This window comes from Lissotriton vulgaris, chromosome 1_1 (assembly GCF_964263255.1).
Source record: "Lissotriton vulgaris chromosome 1_1, aLisVul1.2, whole genome shotgun sequence".
NCBI classification, from domain to species: domain Eukaryota; kingdom Metazoa; phylum Chordata; class Amphibia; order Caudata; family Salamandridae; genus Lissotriton; species Lissotriton vulgaris.
In genome coordinates this window covers 1,245,304,112-1,245,325,025 of record NC_141685.1, presented here as the reverse complement: position 1 = coordinate 1,245,325,025, position 20,914 = coordinate 1,245,304,112, and the positions used below count along the sequence as shown (strand labels likewise).

Here is a 20,914-nt window from a genome sequence, read left to right as displayed (position 1 = left end):
AAAGAACCACATACATTGTGTACTGTATCTAGGAAACATTTTAAAGCAATTTGTATACAATACTTGGGCGAAATTAGAAACACCATAGAAATAAAGAAGTCCACCGTCCAAATATATTCTATGACCTATACTACTACTGCTATACAAACGTACATTACCCTGATAACAAATGATTATGAGAGATTTCTGTTGACTGGGTTCGGATTGAATATTTTACACAGAAACTTGAGTTTCCCTGCTCCAAATGATTGGTCTAGAATTTTATGTAAATATCCCTATGACGATGTCTCGACCCAATCGCCATTATATATAATTATTTTTTTGTAAATTTTACTCTAATCCTTTATCAGTTACCGAATAAGGTAATTTTGAATTTGAGTAAGCAATACCCCACTGTGTTGCTGCCTCTTTTTCCATCCTTCTCCCCACCATATCCATCCTCTTACTTTCTTTTTCTGGTGGAGGCCCAGTGTTGGAGACTGCATTTTCTCTACTCCTGGCTGTGGTGACAATAATTGAGTCAGGTACTGTACTTCCCTGAATTTATTTAGGGTCCTTCGAGGAGAGTTTATACTTTTTCTCCACTCTGGGGGTTTCCCCATTGTTTGACGCTGGTTCCTTGAAGGCTTCTTTGCCTCGCTCCAGAGGTGAAGCTTTTGAAGGGTAACTGCAAATTTACTCTTCTGGGCTCTTGATGTCGATGTCGTTCCACATATCCTCAAATGTTTTGGAGATTTCCTCGTCTTCAGGTATGTCTCCATATTCCTCTGGTTCTTCGCCTTATGGTTCAGGGGTTGGAGGGGCGTCGAAGATACCTTCTTCTTCTCCCTCGGCGTCTTCTGCCTCTTGAGCATCAACGTTCTGTAGGTTGGCCACCGGTGTCTTTGGGATTCGAAAATCCTTCAGTGAGGCGTCAAGTTCCTTTTTCTTTTGTAGGAGCGTTGCCATTTCCTCCTCGAGTCTTTTCCTTTTCCTTTCGACCTGGAGGGCCCTCTCAGCATCAGAGGAGATTTTAGTATCTTCCCGACGTCGACGTTAGTCTTCGGCGGTGCTGTGCCCTTTTTTGCGGGTTCAACCCTTGGTTTCGGCGTTTACGCTGATTTTCCCTCCTTGGTGACCTTCAGATGGGTTCTGTGGGGTTCCTTTAATCGCGGCTAACCCTCGATCACCTTCTTGCTTGGCCTCGGGGGCTGCCATGTGCGCCTTATGTTCGTGGCCCTTCGGTTTCGAAGGGTCTTTATGGTGTCTTACCTTCTACGTCTTCTTTTTCGGAGCCCTCACCTTCTTCTCAGCGTGGATTTTTTCGGAGTCTCCTTGTAGGTCCTCGAAGTCCGACCCCTCATGCTTCGACTCCCCTGGTGCGCCATGTTCTTCCTCATCGCGACAAGAACCCAGGTCTCTCAGGGAAGTTTTCTTTGTTGTCTGCAACATTGTGGCATAGTGGGCCTGTCTTTGATTTCAGAGTGTCCTCAGTGTCTTCGGCAGGAATGCTGCGCAGACCTCACAGTCCTTGTCTTGATGATCTTCTGGCCGATAAAGGTTGCAGACGTCATGTGGGTCACATTGAGTGTACTTTTGGTGGCACTTGGGGTATTCTCCATGACCCCTACCTAGCAATTTGTGGACCGGAGTGGTCCTCTGGTGTTAAGCCGAAGCTCTGCTCTTGCCTCCGGTTACGGCATTGCAGAAAACACGAGATGGAGCCAAGTGTTGCAGTAATGGCAAGAGTGAGACTTGTACAAGAATCCTCTACCCGGAAAGGATCATGCCGAGGAAGTCTCATCAAGGACCAGGCGCTTATCAAGGAGGCGCTGGCTACACGGTCCCTTGTACAAGGCTCACTCTTGCCATTACTGCAACACTTGGCTCCATCTCGTGTTTCCAGCATACACTCTAAAGAAACCGACTGCTGAGACGCCAACCATAGTGTTCCTTCAACTCTACTCGACCATCTTATGCCCAGATGAAGTCCAATTGTCATGGGGCAAAACGCGTTGGCTGAAGCCTGTGTTATTCGAAATAAAAAGACTTTCCGCAAACAAAGGAATTGACTGAATTGCAATTATTGAATATAAACTTTCTGGAAGTGCACCGCTCCACATTGTGCTTAGCTTCTAATCTGTGTTGCAGTTTGCACCCAACAGCAGCGGGTGCAGGAGTCGAAAGTGCACCCCAACCACAGTGATTTGGTACACACAACTACAGGAACAAAGCTGTGAGGGGCGGCCACTGTGGTCCGCCGTTGGTCCATGCTTATTGTGAATCGCCATAAATTGCATGTACAGTTCCAGAAGTCCCGGGCGATTGTAAAGTAAGATATTTCATGTTGGCGTGAGAACGAATGGCTGCATTTTCACGCATGTCGGCGGAATACGATTGGCCTAGGTGTAAGGGAAACTCAATTTCAGAATTCTGCACACTTTTGCTTTCCTCCCGCAAGCTTTGGTCGAGGTTTGTTGACGACTCCTTCGCGTTTTCATTTTTATTTATTTCTAGTCACAACACGAAACGACGGCAGTAGATATAGAGCTGTTTTAATAAACTCTACGCACAGTGCTTTATGAATCCTGTCCCCAGCCACTGCTAAACGCATCCCAGCCTGCCAAAGCACCACACATACTGCAGAAAGAGCTACCAGAGGCTGGCCGTCAGATAACACCACATGTGTGCGTGTGTGCGTTCCTTCGTTCCAGGCTTCGAGGCTCAGTCCATGTATGGCGTTTACCTTGCGGGACCAAGGGCAATAATTACAAACAGCTGGCGCCACTGCTCGCTCCCGTAAGGTAAATGCCACACATGCACGAGGGCTCATTGGGAACACTGCACTACATAAACGAGTTTCCCAAAAAGTCCGGAGTGATTACAAGAGGCCCCTCCTAAGCAGCGTTTGCGCACTACGTAGGCGAGATCTAAAAACGAAAAAAAACACAAAGACAATTCTGGACCCAACCACTAGATGGCGGAATAATGCAGAGCATGTGAATTCAGAAAAGGATTCACGCTGCAAAACAAAGGGTGTGAGGAGAAACAGTGGGCCAATTTACTTAATGCAATTAGATCAAAAGACATGAGCTTCATAGAAAATTGTTGCCATGCTCTCTCTAGCGCACCAGAGACTCACATGCTACCCAATAACTGGATTTTGTGATTGTCTGCACTTTATGAGGGGTGTGAGATAGGCCTGTCTGTGGTAGTCATGGTCTTTTTAAACATTTTACATGAGACTGCTCATTGTCCTGATTTTGTAACTTTCTAGAAAGAGAGCTATCTCTAAAAAGTTGGGTAAAGCTACTTTGATAGATAAAATTCACAGTAACCTTTATATATCCGAGCATGTGGTGTGACGCTCATATATACATGCTGTGGTTAATATATTTGCTCAGGAGGGCTCTATGCCCAACTTGTGGGTGGGTGCAGAAATCACTCCCATCTTCAAGAAAGATAGTTTGTCTAATCTCAGTGACTACATTCCTCTAAGCTTGATTGACAGTTTACCAAAGGTATATGCAAAGTTGATGCTAGTCAGACTAAGACTGGATTGAGGCTGCTAAAGTGCTTTAACATTTTCAGGCTGGTGGAGTAATAAAGTCAATACTATTGATCAGGTCTTTGGGCTCCTGCTACTGGTATGGAAATATGTGACTTTGCAGGACATGCCTCTATCTGTTATTTGCTGGTTTAAAATGCCCTTCATTAGATACAAAACCACAATAGCATAGACGGACCAAATCAGCATTTGTGTAGTGTCACAGTTTTCAATGCATTTGTACCTCAAGTATTCCATCATTTCATGGTGTGCCTTTTTTCCATTTATTACATATATGGATACACCGCTATGACTATTTGATTTACTATTGAGGCAGCCTTTGTCTCCACCCACTGACGTTGGTAGAAAAAACCGCTTGGGCCCCGCCAACATGGCATGTGCCGTTATGGATGCCAGCAAGAAGGCATAGCTATGATACACAAGGCCAGCTTGGCATTTTTAAGGTCCAAGGATCCCCTTCTCCCACAAGAAGTAGGTATATGAGGTCGAAGTAGGCATATTGGCCTGGCTGGCACCCTAGACAAAGTAAGTGAACTGCGCTAGAGGGTGATATATGCTGACTTCTCTAGTCCAATGCAAAAAGAAAAACTGATGGACAGAATGCAGAACAATGTCATGCATTCATCCCAGTACAGAGATCTGGACCTAAAGCCATAGTTTTTTGCTCACCATGCCATTCCAGTTTGAACCCAGCCCTATCCAAATCAGTCTTGACCCTGTGCCCAATGGTATTCAAGCTATCCTGGCTGATAAGGGGTGAAACCCCAAAACCGGTCCTAGGATTAGGATGCTTTTTTCCGGTCCAGGGAGGACTCGTGGCAGTACACGCCCGCCTGCCCACACCCCCACGCTCGCATCCTTCATCCACATGCGGCACTACAACCTACTACCCACCAGGGTGCTTCTGGACCCCATTTCAACATTCGCCATCCAGACCACCATGTACCCCAGGCCGGGTTGGAATTATCTCTGTGGGACCTTACTTTCTCTTTCATCACAAATGCCACACAGCCCTGAAAAGTCACAGGACAATTCCTAATGACGAAACACGTGGCGGCTGGCTGTTTGTTTCAATTCAGTCGTTGCTTCATTAAAATAACTCTTCAACATTACACTGGTGTCGACCGTTGCAATTGTGATCCAAATGAGACTCTCATACCATTATTATACCCTCACCACGTGTGCCCGGGACTGTGCTCTGTTCCCATAAGGCACTGGGTCAAGACTGATTTGCAAATGGCCAGGTCTAAACTGGGGTGTCATGGAGAGCAAAAGAATGGTGGATGTAAGTCAGTCTCTTTGCTGGGGGTGAATGTTTTGATTTGTTCAGCATTCCGTCCATCAATTGTGTGTCTTTTTACTTTTTCTAGTCAGCATACTTGCTAAGTGGTTAATGGCTTCTCTCTTACCTCTATACCGCAGCTTTTGACTACAGGGTCCGTCCACCTCTAAATTGCCCTATGGGGCTCTAGTAAGCCCGATTAGAAGTTTCCTGAAATCACTGAATTCATCCCCCATGAAAAACCCAATTTATTAAGCCTTGTGTGTGTGTGTGTGTGTGTATATATATATATATATATATATATATATATATATATATATATATATCCCATCATCGCTGATTCTTCACAGCTTATGACAGCAAGACCATAGCAAGGTAGCGGCCCCCAACACTTCCACAGTCTTTTCACTTCCAACCAGAAAAAGACAAGCCACAGCTCAATTCCTTCAGCACGTGTTTATTTTAAAAAAGTAGCAATATATGCCCGATGCGTTTTTGGAGCTCACCGCTCCTTGCTCACAGGTCAGTTGTGTTTGCTTCACCTTTACACATATACTTGAGACTACACCACAATCAAAGTAGGACTACCCATTGGGTATTAATAGAGATGAAGAATTAACCATCCATTTAGGGTAGAATTCTCACAAAGACCTATTTTTTTTTCTGGTTTGCAGGGAGGTTCAGTGTAAATATTTCTGTGTAAATCTTGGAATGTAAGTTTGCTGTTATCCCTGCTTAGTCTACAAGTCCATATCCCTAAAGTATGAACTCACATGTGTTACTCTACCTAATCCACAGCTCCATCTTTGTGAAAATGAAATAGCATTTCCCAGCACACAGATGTGAAATGTATGCTCAAACTTTGATTTTTTTTACCAAACAATGAATATGTTGTAATGGCGATATCAGTTATTTCATCAGAAAATGTTTTAACTGTTAAGTGAAGAGCCTGCTAGCTGTAGCAACATTTCTTGAGGTTCTTATTTTGTGTATTGTCTCCCTGTATCCCTTTATATTCTCTTGGGAGTTCCTTTCTTGCGTTTCATCAATACCACCACTCTTCTCCCTCTCCCTATCCTCATCCCTTCTGCACCCAAATGATACCACAAGTATGAAAAGCTACACATCCATCCTCTAGGTTCCTTTACTCCCATCTCACCTGTGCACAAGCCATTCAATCCCTAACTTTGTTTTAGATACTTCCCTTCAATCACCCTTCCATACAGACTCCACTCTTCTTCGGCTAGCCGAATTGTGTTATTATTTTAACCTCTCGTCAAGAGAGAGGGAGAGAGATCAATCGATCAGACGGGCACTAATTACCACCCAGAAGGGGGGAAGGTCCAGTATCAGCTTGTGCCCGTGTGAGTCACACGTACAACAAAGGAGGGTGCTGAACTGTTCCTAAAGAAGATTAAACAGACTGGCGTGACCGTAGGTGTGTGTGTTACACCTTTGGGCATCCATTACGTTGGACGTGTTTGCCTCACACACCCGAAAGGGTGTCATGCTTCATCATAGGCGTTGCTCCTCGTCGGGGAGGCGGTGCAATCCCCGACAGGCTCACCTCAGAGAGGGGCTCTTTGGCGGAGATCTTTTTGTCCAACAGCCTATTGGTGAAGTGCGGGTAGGTGGGTCAGGGCAGTAAGTTTTCCTGAAGGGAAAGAGATAGTGATTTAAAATGTAGCAGGGGGTGCCGGAAAACACTTTATTCTGGGGGTCCCCCTACTGCAGTTAAAAACGTGGGACTAGCTCGCTGGGTGACGGCAGATTAGGTAGCGTAACCCTAGACGAGACTAGAGTGAGGGTTGGTCAACATGTTTCTCGCCTGGGAAATTTCCTGCGATTCGTCAGGACCTAGTGAAGGTGAAGCTTAAAAAGAAAGGAAGAAAAACATGCTGGTGTCATGTGTTTCGTGTAGTTTTTACCTCAGGGGTTAATCCTATGCCTACACAATGGAGAAAAAAGGAACAAGGTTAACATTTTAAACATTCTCTTGTAAAACGGTCACAACCAAAACAACAACATAGTGCAGTGAAAATGGCGGCAGTGTGGGGATACTCACACGACCAAAACATGCCTGTGTTGTCGTCGGGTGTAGTGTATAGTGAACACTCTTCCACACTGTGTACGTGAAGGGAGTAGTGTGGTGTAAAACCAGTGTTATTAAAAACCGCAGCAGCAATCTAATAGAGAATACCATGACTATGGAGGTGTGAGAGCCAACAGTGGAGGTGGTATAATGTTGACTCACAACTCACCTAATGGTCTTGGACTAATTACCACCTGAGTAGTCGGCGGGTCGGTACAACGGGGTTGTGCCTACAGTTCTGGCTGAGGGAGAGGAAGGGACTGTTAGCTTGGGAAGGTACAAGTCAATGCAACCCGAGCTCGAATAGGTATAGACGCTCGGGGCGTGTACTATTTATAGGTGACCGCGGTACAACTCTAATTACCACCACTGAACTATGGCCGTCAACCATCCCATTAGTTCACACGTGATCCACACAATGGGCGTCCACTGGCGCGACCACATGACGCGGTCACCTATAAATAGTACACGCCCCCGAGCGTCTTTACCTATTCGAGCTCGGCGGTGATGGGTAGGTGATTCCGCACGGACACAGGAAGCTTGAGGTAAGACAGTCCCCTCCTATCTAACCCCTGGCACAGTCTTTGCCGGAGTCAAAACACCCTTGACCTCTTTAGGGGTTGCATTGACTTGTACCGACTACTCAGGTGGTAATTAGTCCAAGACCATTAGGTGAGTTGTGAGTCAACATTATACCACCTCCACTGTTGGCTCTCACACCTCCATAGTCATGGTATTCTCTATTAGATTGCTGCTGCGGTTTTTAATAACACTGGTTTTACACCACACTACTCCCTTCACGTACACAGTGTAGAAGAGTGTTCACTATACACTACACCCGACGACAACACAGGCATGTTTTGGTCGTGTGAGTATCCCCACACTGCCGCCATTTTCACTGCACTATGTTGTTGTTTTGGTTGTGACCGTTTTACAAGAGAATGTTTAAAATGTTAACCTTGTTCCTTTTTTCTCCATTGTGTAGGCATAGGATTAACCCCTGAGGTAAAAACTACACGAAACACATGACACCAGCATGTTTTTCTTCCTTTCTTTTTAAGCTTCACCTTCACTAGGTCCTGACGAATCGCGGGAAATTTCCCAGGCGAGAAACATGTTGACCAACCCTCACTCTAGTCTCGTCTAGGGTTACGCTACCTAATCTGCCGTCACCCAGCGAGCTAGTCCCACGTTTTTAACTGCAGTAGGGGGACCCCCAGAATAAAGTGTTTTCCGGCACCCCCTGCTACATTTTAAATCACTATCTCTTTCCCTTCAGGAAAGCTTACTGCCCTGACCCACCTACCCGCACTTCACCAATAGGCTGTTGGACAAAAAGATCTCCGCCAAAGAGCCCCTCTCTGAGGTGAGCCCGTCGGGGATTGCACCGCCTCCCCGACGAGGAGCAACGCCTATGATGAAGCATGACACCCTTTCGGGTGTGTGAGGCAAACACGTCCAACGTAATGGATGCCCAAAGGTGTAACACACACACCTACGGTCACGCCAGTCTGTTTAATCTTCTTTAGGAACAGTTCAGCACCCTCCTTTGTTGTACATTATTTTAACCTCCACACAACATTTCCACAAGTCAAGGCTACGGAAAATGGAAGAGAGAGTTGATGTTAAACCACAATAGTGTTTATAATAGCTTATGATCTTTTAAGGATAGTGAAGCCCTTTCAAGCAAACAAGGCTTATAATTAGTATTGTATGGGATGCCCCGCTTCTCCCCTTCTCCAAACCTTCATTGTAGTGAAGTTCCGAATGCGGTCAAACTCGAACATGATCTCTATGTAGCCGTTGGCTGCAGTCTCATTTCTCCATCCCACGTAGTCATAGCCAGGCCATACATGGTACTCATGGGTCTGTGTGAAGTCATCAAGACCAGAGACTCCATCCGTGAGCTGACCAAGCCCCTCGGTCATGCTTGGTAGAAAAAAGTTGAAAATCAAAAGAGCATGAATCTCTCCTCCTGCATACGTGAAAAGCATGCATTCGTATGCTACATAGTGTGTTTGCCATGGCAGTGAAAATAACTGTGGCACAATAGCACATTATTTAGGGCAACTGTACTAATAAACGCACACCAGAGATTTTTAACTTTAGTGCGAATGTCAACGTCCAGTTAATTACCTCAGCAGAGTGGTAATATGAGAAAAACACAACTTCCTGCCTGGCAAATTGTTACGTATTACAATTATTTTACACATCCGAACAACTTTTCAAAACGTCACAAAGCCTCCGCAATGTGATTTGTATCTCATAGCATAAAAGTAACCACTAGATGCCTGATTTTGGCAAAATATCTTTTTTTTATTGCTGTTGTTTTTTTTCTTACAAATACACAAGGAAAATGGAGGGATACAAAGGGGCCCCTCCCTTCTTGATTGGCTAGCTGTAACATAAACAACATGTTGTGGCAGCCATTACAGGACTCGTGGACCTTGTCCTCAGTGTGATGCATTGTGAAGAATGCCTGTTTTTGATGGTCACAAAACGAAGTATGTCTCACCACTCATATACTTAGTAATCCCCCGGTCTAAAGCTGTGTGCAGGACTATTTAGGCAGCATTAGTATAAAGTATGAATAAGTGAGGTAGGGAAAGGGATTCAACAGCAGAGTGATCAGAGAAAGGGGATTGAAAACAGAGGGGACTGACAGGAGAATGGACTGTGAAGTTGGTGGGAATGGAGAGGGTATACTGTAGGCCAAGCTATCATTTTCAAGACACTCTACATACATTAGGCTACCTATCTGCTAACATCTCTGCTGTGGACCCCTGAAAAACTACCCGTAACTGAGCCCTACTTCAACTTCATATCTTACAGACAAAAGACAAAAACAAGCTTTAGCAAGAGACACAGAAATGGCTGTGAATGTAATTGAGTAGGTGTATAAGGAGAATGGAAATTACTCAGAGTACGAGGCACAGGTGGGAAAACAGAACAAAAGTGAGCAGGCGAGGAGGACCAGAAAGGGTGGCCGGGTGGGAGCATGAAGAGCCCAGAGAAGTGTTTTGAATTGTGAGTGGCAGGGATTCAGGAAGTGACTTCTCCCCTGAAACGTTTTGGATTGAGAGTTCAGCCCTTGTGCCAGGTCTCTCTGTTGTGTGCCTTATCCTGGGCTCTTTCTGTGCTACAAGAGGAAGTCCCTCATGTCATAAGATTGCAAACCCTAATGGCTGAGAGGGTGACCTGACTCTATAGATCATAAATAGGTTTCAGGAAACTTCAAAATGTCAGATTCAGTAACTGCATTGGCTAGATTCATTAGTGAGGTACATAGTGAGGAGGAGGTGTAGAAGATAAGAGAGAGGCTATAGTTCCAGCACAGGCAAGATTGTCATGAGTGTCTCATGAAATACAGGTAGGTTCTATAAGTGCCTCCGTCACTATTACTATTGCTGGCGATAGCCAAGACCTCCTGATTTGCTAAAAAAATATATAATAAACGTACTCAGAGGGGCTTCCAGCCAGCCCCCTTCGACTGGTCTGCGGTGCCATTTGCATTTTTCTGCTGCCCACTACAGCATACAGCATGGGATCATATATCCGCCTATTTCAGCCACTGTTAATGACTGCCTTGTGCTGGGCCTCAAATTTAAAATGTTCATCATAAATAAAACCGAGGTTGTGTGACTGAGTGAATCTTAGGAGTAAGTAGCTCGCTCATATAGACCATAATACAATACATTATTTTATTGAAAGCATGATCTCTCTATATTGTTTTTTTTCTCATATTCGATTTTCGTAATTATTCTGCACGTTTGGTCATAGTCCCATGTTGGGACAAGGGATAACTCCACTGTGCAGTAACTCCATTAATATGAAGGCCCCAAATCACTGCCTCTTGTGAATAAGCCTGTGCTGCTAAACAATATTATCCCATCAGCTTATTGACGGGAACTAAGGGTGAGGAATGATTCGCCTCCGAACAGGACGTGTTACTGATTATTATAAAACTGAGGCCATATGCGGTGTATTCACTAAATACTTTCAAACTTTCAAGGGCATCTTCGCAGCCATGCTTGAGAGCAAATCAGCTGAAATGTCATAATTTGGAAACATGCCTTTGTTGCCTCTTTCCACAATATCGGACTTTCAAGACAGATTTTGTAAGGTTCAGTCACCATATAGTACCTGTATCCGACTGCTCCATCGTAGATAGAATCATTCAGGTAAATTAACTTCCCTTCAGAATCGAGCTGCTGACCAGAAAGAGCACTGTAGGAGACCAAACCATCTAAAACAAAAAGCACAAATCATTAGACAAAGTAGAACCCAGCCATAAAAATGGGGAGTGCTCCCTATCTCACAAAAACAAAGCATGAGAAGATGGTTACATCAGCAACAGTTTATAAAGCTACAGCACAACCAGAAGGCAGTCATGTCGATTAAACTGAAACGAGAAAGAATGGAGACGATCCTGATAAATAGCAAAATCAACAAATGTTTTTAACCTGCATACTAGGAAATAGAATGAGAAAGCCCTCATAATATTTGTGAATGAGGTTGTGAAACTTTTTCTCGCGAGAACCAGCTACAAGTTCCACAACGGCAAATGTGGCCATCTCTTTGGCATTTATTTACCTGCCCTATTTCTCGGACACAATTTTAACGATAATCCTGCTGCTTGTAGAGATGTACCACGAAACAAGGGAGAGGCAGAAGCTGTGCTCATAAAATTGTTCACTAACATCAAAGAAACTTGATCAACTTTTTCATCAACATAGAGCTAAGGCCTCATTCTATGCAACTCACCTCAAAGAGAAATGAAAAATTGAAAAGCAACTTGCACAAACTCCAAAAAGAGTACCAAACCACATCATGAAAGTCTCTTATGAGAGCTAAGGTCAGTGCCTAGAGGTTAGGTTAGTTACAAAAGCTTGTTGTCCATTCAGGGTACTGGAGACAGAACAACAGCTAGAGCCGGCTTCAATTGAGAGACCCCTGAAGAGGAAACATTTAAATGAATTTTCCTCTAACTACTTTGCATCAATTTGACCGTATGTCCATAATGTAGGGGCAAATGTCCAAATGACTTGGACTGCTAATTAGGGATTTCAGATTGCAGCATGCTGGTGTGACACACCATGTTTCCATTAATAATCTTTAATTTAGTAAATCAGTCCATTATAGTATTTGTTGTCTTTATTTGCTTCTAGTGAACTAACTGGATTAACAAATCTAATGAAAAGGAACTCCATATCACCGCTTCTATCACACAACCACTAACCCTCTCTCCTCCATTACTAGGCTTTTCCTTCCTCTTCAACCGCTTTCTATCTCTGTAACTTTTCAAGAATTCTATAAATCAATGGTAATACTACCCCTACTAAAAAATATTTATCCCTGCGTTTCTATCCAAATACTATCCTGTATCCTAACTTCCCTTTTCTAAAACTCTTTGGTGATCATCATTGGTTGCCTATCTTACCGCACCATCTCAACATAATTTGTTTCTCAGCAATCTTTCTGAAGGCACGTCACACATATGTCCAGTATTCGCGGCTCTGCCCTCACAAAAGCACATTTCTTTTGTTTCTACCATTATTATCCTTCTTAATTTCTCCGCAATAGTCAGAGATCCAACTATGCAGTGCTTAATTTGTGCGGTGTTTTTCAGTGCGCAGCACCGGCACTAACTTCACAACTTACTAGTTCACCATAAGGTGGCACTGTGCATTAATTTTTAAGCAGAGATTATTTTAAATTGATTTAACATTACAATAATAATACCTTGCCCAGGCCATTCTTACAGCTTTGGGTGACAATGAATAGTCCACTCATTGTCCCATGGGTTGGAGTGTGTAGGTAAGTAGATAAATGTACCACTAGCATGAGGCAGCGCAAGCTGCAGTGGCCTCCTGTAAAATACCTTAGGCCTTGGCACGTACTTTCTTTGCAAGTTAGGCGCTATGCTACATCTCTTGGCTTTCTACGCATTGCTGTCTCAGGACTGCAATGGTTAGCCGGCAGGATGGCTTAATTGCTCACCACTGAAAAGTGTTAATCAGGTCAAGACTCTGAATTATAACAGACTGCCTCCCATTCTTCCATAGTGAGTAAACTAAGAATCACTCCACGGAGTGATACACCTCTTTTTGCACCTGTAAATTGCTTAGAAACAGGAACCATGGGATGTGCAGCGATATGTGAAAAGAAGTTATTATTATTATTATTACTAGTAGTAGTAGTAGTATTCTGGGTGCCCTTTGTGTCCTTCCACGTGTTCTTTTTTTCAGGGAACTCATCACTCTCTCTTAATACCTCTCCGTGTGTGAAATCTCTAGAAATACCACAGATAACAGTATCACATTTTTTAACTTTCAGGTTATGAAGTTGTAACCTGTTGTTTTCTGCTAAGGGAACTCCACTGTATCAAGAATGCAGGGTATCCCCAAAAGTGTACTTAATCATGAGGTCCTTCACTCCCCTAGCATGTATGTTTGGGGCTGCCTGTCATAGAACATGCCTGAGTGTTTGGGCTCATGTGTGGTGTGCATTAAGGCAAGGTGAGGACTCTGTAGATTCCTCTGCAACAACACAATAGGCATTACACATAGGTATGGGCCCCCTGCACAAGTAAAGACTTGCAGGATTTCTTCTCACTCAAATAACTTGAGGGGTTGTGCCATGGAGGTGCCATAGCAGCGTTAACCCTGTCTGGGTTAGGCAGCAAAACACACTTATCTTTGAGCCTTGCTTGAACACAAGACGGTAGTAGTAGTAAAATCAAAGTTTATTTAGTCAATAGTCTATAAACCATGCACAAGTCCATGGATCCACTTAGCAATAACATTGTTCATCATAGTTCATTTTAACACTCTATACACATGTAAAACCATAAAAGCACTAAGTTGACATTCTCCATATTTTAAAATCTTAATGTCTTAAAATTTCCGAACTTCCTTGGATGTCTCCTTTACAGCTTCTCTCATTGCTTTCAAAAATTTCCCCAATGCAATTGTGATATCTAACAACGACATTTCTGTAAGGAGAGCAACAGCCTCTGATTGTGTATTCACCTTATACTTTAAAAATATTGGACGTAAAAATGTTTTACGCACTGTTAAAATCAATATACAGTCCAGTAGTACATGTAAAATATCATTCTTCACACCTAGGCCACATTTACAAATACCATCAGGTTGGATCAGGGCTACTTTTAATTTACTATCGATCTTCCATGGATTTAAGCCTACCCGAATCTTCAAGATTTCGTACCTTAACCATTTACTGGGTAACACATCCAAATATGGAAACCGGAACTCCTTTTCCCATTCATTCCTTACCCAGTTTACTGATTTTTTCGACTTCAAGTACTGCAGATCTTGTGATCTGGAATGATTGTGCCCTTGGTCACTAAGCACAAGACGGGAAAACATCTATTACAACGCAGTCATTACAACGACCTACATTTACAATGTAACTGTTACAACGCAACTGCCTTTACATCGTTACAATGCACGCCATTACGAAATTTAGGAGGCAAGATGGCGGCCGCAGCAGTGGCCGAGTGAGGTGCTCCGACCGATGCTCCGTTTGACTCCTCAATAGACCCTCAAAAATCCCTCTGACTTTTCCCGTTCCCGGAGTGAGGCGTTCCCGAGGCGATAGCAATCCACGGGGGGAGAGCACGGGTGCTTACCGTGCAATTCAAGTCTTGGCGGCTTCCAGCACTGGCGTTCTGCGGCGGTTGGTGAGCCGGCTGGCTCCTCACACTGACCGGTTCATTGGAAAGCCTGTAACGGGCTACAGCTGCGGCGGCTCAGGCTCATTGGGGCACGGTTCTGTTCTACACGGAGAGAGCCTGTGAGCTGTTTGGACGTGATTGTTCTCTGCAGTCCGCGCTCCGCGGTCGGAACCGAGACATTTGCAGCAGTTAGATTCTTCGACAATGACAAGGGGCAGAGGAGCCTCAAGAAATCGTGGAGGAACAACTATGCCCGCATCCATGAGTACTCCCGCTGAGGGGGTGGCAATGACTGTGGTAGTGGAGCAGGAGACTACTGGAGGTGGTGAAGGCGGTAATTCTGGGAACATCCCCCCGGACAGTACTGTAAGTGGCGATAGGAGCCGCAAAGTATTACAACTAGCTGACACGCTGAATTCAAGAGGGCAGAGCGAGTATCAGGCTCAGAAGGGGGGGCCAAAATCCGCCACCTCAAGATGCTACATTGAAACAACGAGTTGTTCCGGCAATATTTAATAAAAAAGGGACTAAAGCCAAACCCGGAGTAAGTGTGGAGCCTCAGAACGCTCAAAACGCTCAAGTGACGGCGGTCGTTCAGCATGTGCCGTTAATAGTTGAGAGTGCGAATCTCTCTGCCGAGCACTCAATGCAGGTGGCTCCAGTGGACCAAGCAGGGGGAGCAGGGGGAGAGGACTCTCTAAGTGAACATCCAGTGGGAAATGATGGAACTATAACGGGAGAACCAGGCAATATAGAAGCCACTAATTGCCAAGCAACCGACCTTGGTAGTGAGTCTGAGTATACTGGCTCAGATGGTAAGTTCTATTCCATGTCAGATTTGACCATGGCAATCCGGGTGATTGGGGGGGCACCCCTGGTGAAGAAGACCGGGAAGATCAGGAGGAGCTTGAATATACATTGTCTCATGGAACTGTAAGGAGAGTCGCAGAGACGGAAGAGATTGTAGGGCTTGATCACGGCTCATCAGTGGCTCAGTTTAACTTGGATGAGGAGTATCTTGAGGAGGACTCAATTACTCTAGGTATGGTTTATAAGAGTATAATGGCGCATCGGAATAAAACCAGAGCTGAGGGCTTGCGCACACAAGGAGCAGTGAGAAAGCTCCAGAATACAGTTATACGTCTGGTGAAAACTTGTGCGGAGGTTACTACACAGGTGGTAGAAGTTGAAGAACGCATTTCCTCAGCAGAAAACACTTTGGCTAAACAACAGTCAGATATAGAGAACCTGCAAAAATCCAAGTCAGATGTGGCCTGGAAGCTCACAGATTTAGAGAACCGAGCAAGGCGCAATAACGTGCGCGTACTAGGTATCGCCGAAGGAAAGGAGGGCTTAGACCCATGCAAATTTATCATCCAGTTATTCAAAGAAGCCTTTCCTGAACTTAATGCCTGGAACTGGGATATCGAAGTCATCAGGGCACACAGGTTCCCATTTGTGATACGGCAACGGGGTAATGATCAGAACGCATATCCTAGGGCAATCTTAATTTGCCTCAATAACTATCTATTGAGAGAGGCATTATATGACTTGGCCCGGCCTGAGCGAAAACGGAAAGGTGCTGGATGCGAATTTTTGGTGCGCCCGGACTTTTGCCCTTCGACGGTGCATGAGCGATGGCAGCTGCGGAAGTTAATTGCACCCTTTCAAGCAAAGGGAGCTCAATGTTTCCTGCTCAATCCGGCAAAATTGAAGACGATTTGTAAAGGCCATACTCGATATTTCACTTCTTGTTTAGAGGCACAGGCGTATTTAAAAGAAATGGATATACAATCAAAAATTCCAAACTTGAGTACTACAAAGAATAGTTAATGGAAATGGCGTTAAAACTGAAATGGTTGTATTAATATCTGAAATAGATGGTTGGATTACTGGGTTGTACATGTAACGGGAATGTAATGTGATGACACAAATATATTATAGGGGCTCTATCTCTCCCATAGGACTTATCTTTCTGTTCTCCAAAATGTTTTTTTTCTTTCGCTTTTTGGAATGCCTTTTTTTTTTAGAGAGAATATTTGATGTTGAGGCATGCAAAGATATGCAAAGGGGAATAGAGTCTCTAATTTATAGAATGCCTGATGTAAGGCTTACGATTGGGAGGAGAGGGGAGAGAGCCAGAGGGTGGGGGTCTGGGGGGTCAAACAGAGGGGCATGGGTGTAGGCACATCCACATCGCAGAGGACATGGTCCTTAAACCTCGTTGTGGGTGGTGGAGGGGTGATGCGAAGGTGAAGGGTAGGGGGGCACGAGAATGGGGGCAGTGGGAGGGAAGTGGGTAGGAAAAAGAAAATAATACATGAAGCTAGGTTGGGAAAGAGTCTTTTTGATAGAGCAGTCAGTAATGTTTTTTTGATTACATTGGGGACAAATGGAAAAAAATCAGATAAGGCTAGATGGCAGGCAGGGGGATTAGGGTAGGCACGCTGAATGTGAGGGGGTTGAACTCATTGGAGAAACGACGACGGGTTGCACAGGAATTACGAGCTCTTCAATGTGATATAGTATGTCTCCAAGAGACTCACATAGTATGGTCAAAGAGACAAATATTAGAAGAACTAGGATTTAATTTAATCACCTGTACTAAATTCTCCGGTGCTGCAAGAGGAGTAGCAATTCTTGCCACAAAACACATAGCCAATACTGGTAGGATATTATCTGATGGGTTAGGTAGATGGGCAATCGCAGAATGTCTTGTGGGTCATATTAAATTTACGATTTGTGTAGTATATGGGGCAAACTTGGATGAAGCAACTACTCTTGAGTATTTGAATGTTGAATTAGCTACGTGGCCCACACCATTGATCCTATGCGGGGACTTTAATATAAACTTAGCAGCTAATATCCTAAACAACGAACAGGCGAGGTATATTGGCAGGAAGCTGCGTGTGTTTAAAGCATTACAGGCACTAACGGGTGATCATGGGCTAGTGGACGCGTGGGCTTTTTTAAGGGGGGGGGGCACCTGGATATACTTTTTTCTCTTTTCCCCACCGGACGCTTGTCCGCTTAGATTATTCTTTTACTACTCAATCACTGTTAAATCAGGCAATGATACAAGTATATCCTAGAATCACCTCAGACCATGGGCCAGTAGTTCTGTCCATTGCAAGTGTAACTTCAATTATGCGGCCAAGGGTCTTCTCTTTTGATCGTAAACTATTAGTGGAACAGCAATTCATTGATCATATGAAACAATGGATAATATTTTGTTTTAATATTAACCGAGGGAGTAGCAGTGTGAGAGGAGTGTGGGACTGTTTCAAGGCCGCCTTTCGTGGAGAGGCACTGAGTTTCGGTTTATATATGGTTTATATAACCAAAAAAAGCAGGCAGCCAAAACAAAAGAATTATATCAGGAGCTGATAACAGCCGAGGAAGTTCTCATGCAAAGTATACAGGCTGGGACAGACCCAACGGACCAGGTTATGGCAGTGGCACGGCTAAAGGCAAGGCTAAACTTGAGTTGGTCTAAAGAGGCAGCAAAAAAGTTTTTTATTAAGAAGCAAATTCATTATGAGTACGGCGAGGCAGGGGCGTAACACAGGCCCACGCAGCCCCCGCATTGCGGGGGGGCCCCCCCACTCCAGGGGCCCCTGGCCGGCCCCCTCAATACATCAATCATCACGTGGATTTTAATGTTGCGCTGTGCGCACCGCTGAGCTCGTAAATGATTGTTGCAGGGGCCCTTGAGGCACTTGTAAATGGTGCGCGCCGCAGCTCTTGCAAATGGTGCGGGTGGGGGGCCCCGCCGGGGCCCTGGCCTGAGGCTAGTTATAATGACTTGCGATAGTGCGGCCCCGGCCGGGGCCCCGTGAGGCTCTTACGAAATTGTGCAGGGCCCCCCGGCTGGGGCCCCGGGAGGCTGTTGCAAATGGACCATGGTGCGAGGGAAACCTGCCTGGCTGGGGCTCTTTATTCGTGGCGTGTGAGGCTCAGTGAAGTCTCTTTTAATAAATAAATTACAGGGTGGGTGCGCCCGGGCGCTGCGTGCACTGGTTTCACTTTCTACTTTGGCTTCCGGCCTCGGGATGCGTATGCGCGCCTTAGGGTGGGGTGGGAGGGGCGGGCCGGCGGGGGCAGGGCTGGTATTGTATTTGTCACGATTCATGACATGCGCTATGCACTTTAGAGACGAGGTGTGGCATCCAACAAGAGAAGAAGACCCAGCAGCAACACTTCTACGCAGGCCAGGACTGTCCAAAGTCCACTGCGTCACCGACCGGGCCTGCCCTGTAGCCATAATTTAAATTATTTAAATTGCACCCGACCCCCTTCCTGGCTGGCTAGCTAGCCTTGCGCTGGCCGCAGCCTGCCTCTCTGCCCGTCCCGCTTGTTGTGGCCTTGCGCCGGCTAACAGAACTGTGAGCTGCAGCCTGCAGGCCAGGCCCCCGGGCACCAGACCTCGGGTCAAGTGTCAGGTGAGTCTGTGTACTAGGTCCGAGCCAGCCCTGGGCTAATTAGAGGTCTGAGGGAACACAGCAGCGAGCGGCCGCGGCATGACTGGGGCCCTAATGCTGGGATAATAAGCAGGTTGTGTGACGGGCTACGGATAACTGTGTAAACTGGGGGTCTCGGATTTAAATCGTGGTGGGAAGGCACAGCATATCATCCTTCAGAGGATCAACAAATACCACTGGGGATTATAAACACATTACAAACACCTGCTGTCAGCACCTAGAAATGACGCATATATACAAGGCGCTATATTAATGTAGCATTAATCTCTATGATTACCTCTATATCAGCATCCCAGCATGAGCCCCACCGTGTATTTGTGCAGTAATAACCTTTTACAGTTATTGTTGTGGAATTGCGAGCGGGGGCAGGAATCGGGGGTGTTAAAGCCACTTTAATAATTGCGTATCATATAAGTCAATGAAGAAGCACAGGGGATTGATTAGAGCACCCTTTGTGTAGGCTTAGATTCATGGGCAATAAAGTGTGTCATTATACCAACCCGGGTACCATAACCGGCCTTGCTGAGCTCATGGACGGTTCCGGGCACACAAGGCTACTGGGGTGCAGAGATGGGCGAGCCAACTGGCAGGATTGGTTCTAAGAGTCTGCGGACGAGCCGAGACGAGTACTGAACATTTTTTGGGGGCAGGTAAATCTTGTAAACTTAATATAAAAAAATGGTAACGTCTCCCAAAATCTAATTTAAAAAAGTGTATTTGTTTAACAAACTGAAGCGTTTTACCATAGTTCATCAGATTATATCACCAGGGCTTTAAGTGGGCCGGGTCCTGCCGGTGATGAGCCCCGCAGTTCTAACAAGCAGGGGCTGAGAAGGGTCCTTATCGGGTTGTCCATTTTTGCCCTCACCCTCAGGGTAAAAATATGTAAATCTTAGCTCTCCATCAGTGCCACCCTTCACTGCCATTGATGTAACTGCAAAGAGACTCGTTATATTTCTTTCACAGTCTCATTTCAGAACCGAAGCATTTTCAATACACGATACTACAAAGCCAGACTTGTTGCTCATTTATGTATCTTATGCGACAAATAGCCATTGACAAAGCCAATAGTACTGGCTTGTTGTAAGTGTGATGTTACTTGTATTATATATCTATTTGTTAAGATTTAAAGTGGTCACACGTTTTCCCCATCATTGAGATCGGAGGGCGGCGGGAGGTTGGCAGATTGAGACTTGAAAGCAAATCCCTTCTTTCTAATGCAACACATGCACAGTAATACCCTACCCTGTTTGAAGTACGTAGTGTAAACACCCGGTGTGCTGTTGTAAATATCCGGTAAAATGATCAGACTTCTTCCAACAGTGACGCTGACTGACGTTATGGAAAAGATGCGTCAATTCTACTTTTAAAACAGGCTACTCGGGTCCGTCCGATGGAAAGGACTACTATCGCGCCATGTAAATGCGCCAACAGAGAGAACCAGAACGCGCTCCTTTTGATTAAGGATGTTCCCACAGAATGGCCATGCCAACAAAATCACTCTGCGTGCATACCAAATATGGAAAGCTGAATGCTATTCTATGTTTCCATAGCCTCCACAGGCTTCGGACACAAGGCTCACAACCAAACCTTGCTTCTGCGGACTATTATAAGGTCCCGAGAGTGTAGGTTCTTCAGAGACCAGAGAACAATGTAGATGGCAGTGTCTAGCGTGGAGGGTTAAACACGGTCACACATCCTTCCACAGAGGTCTCCATGAAGCGCCATTGTTCATTTATTGGGAAAAGTTTGATATATTTCGTTTTTTATTGGAAGTGGAGACGATTTCTAGGGGCCTGCAGATATAAAGGTG

General features: G+C 45.1%; 1 protein-coding gene across 1 annotated transcript in view; it reads right to left on the bottom strand.

Annotated features, from left to right (window-relative positions):
* Positions 1–20,914, bottom strand: part of DDR2 (discoidin domain receptor tyrosine kinase 2) — a 631,189-nt gene that overhangs the window by 253,738 nt on the left and 356,537 nt on the right. The window contains exons 6-7 of the mRNA XM_086964525.1: positions 11,065–11,167; positions 8,667–8,850 (exon numbers count right to left, since the gene is read on the bottom strand). Coding sequence (XP_086820651.1) covers positions 8,667–8,850; positions 11,065–11,167 — 287 coding nt within the window. The remainder of the gene's footprint in view (positions 1–8,666; positions 8,851–11,064; positions 11,168–20,914) is intronic.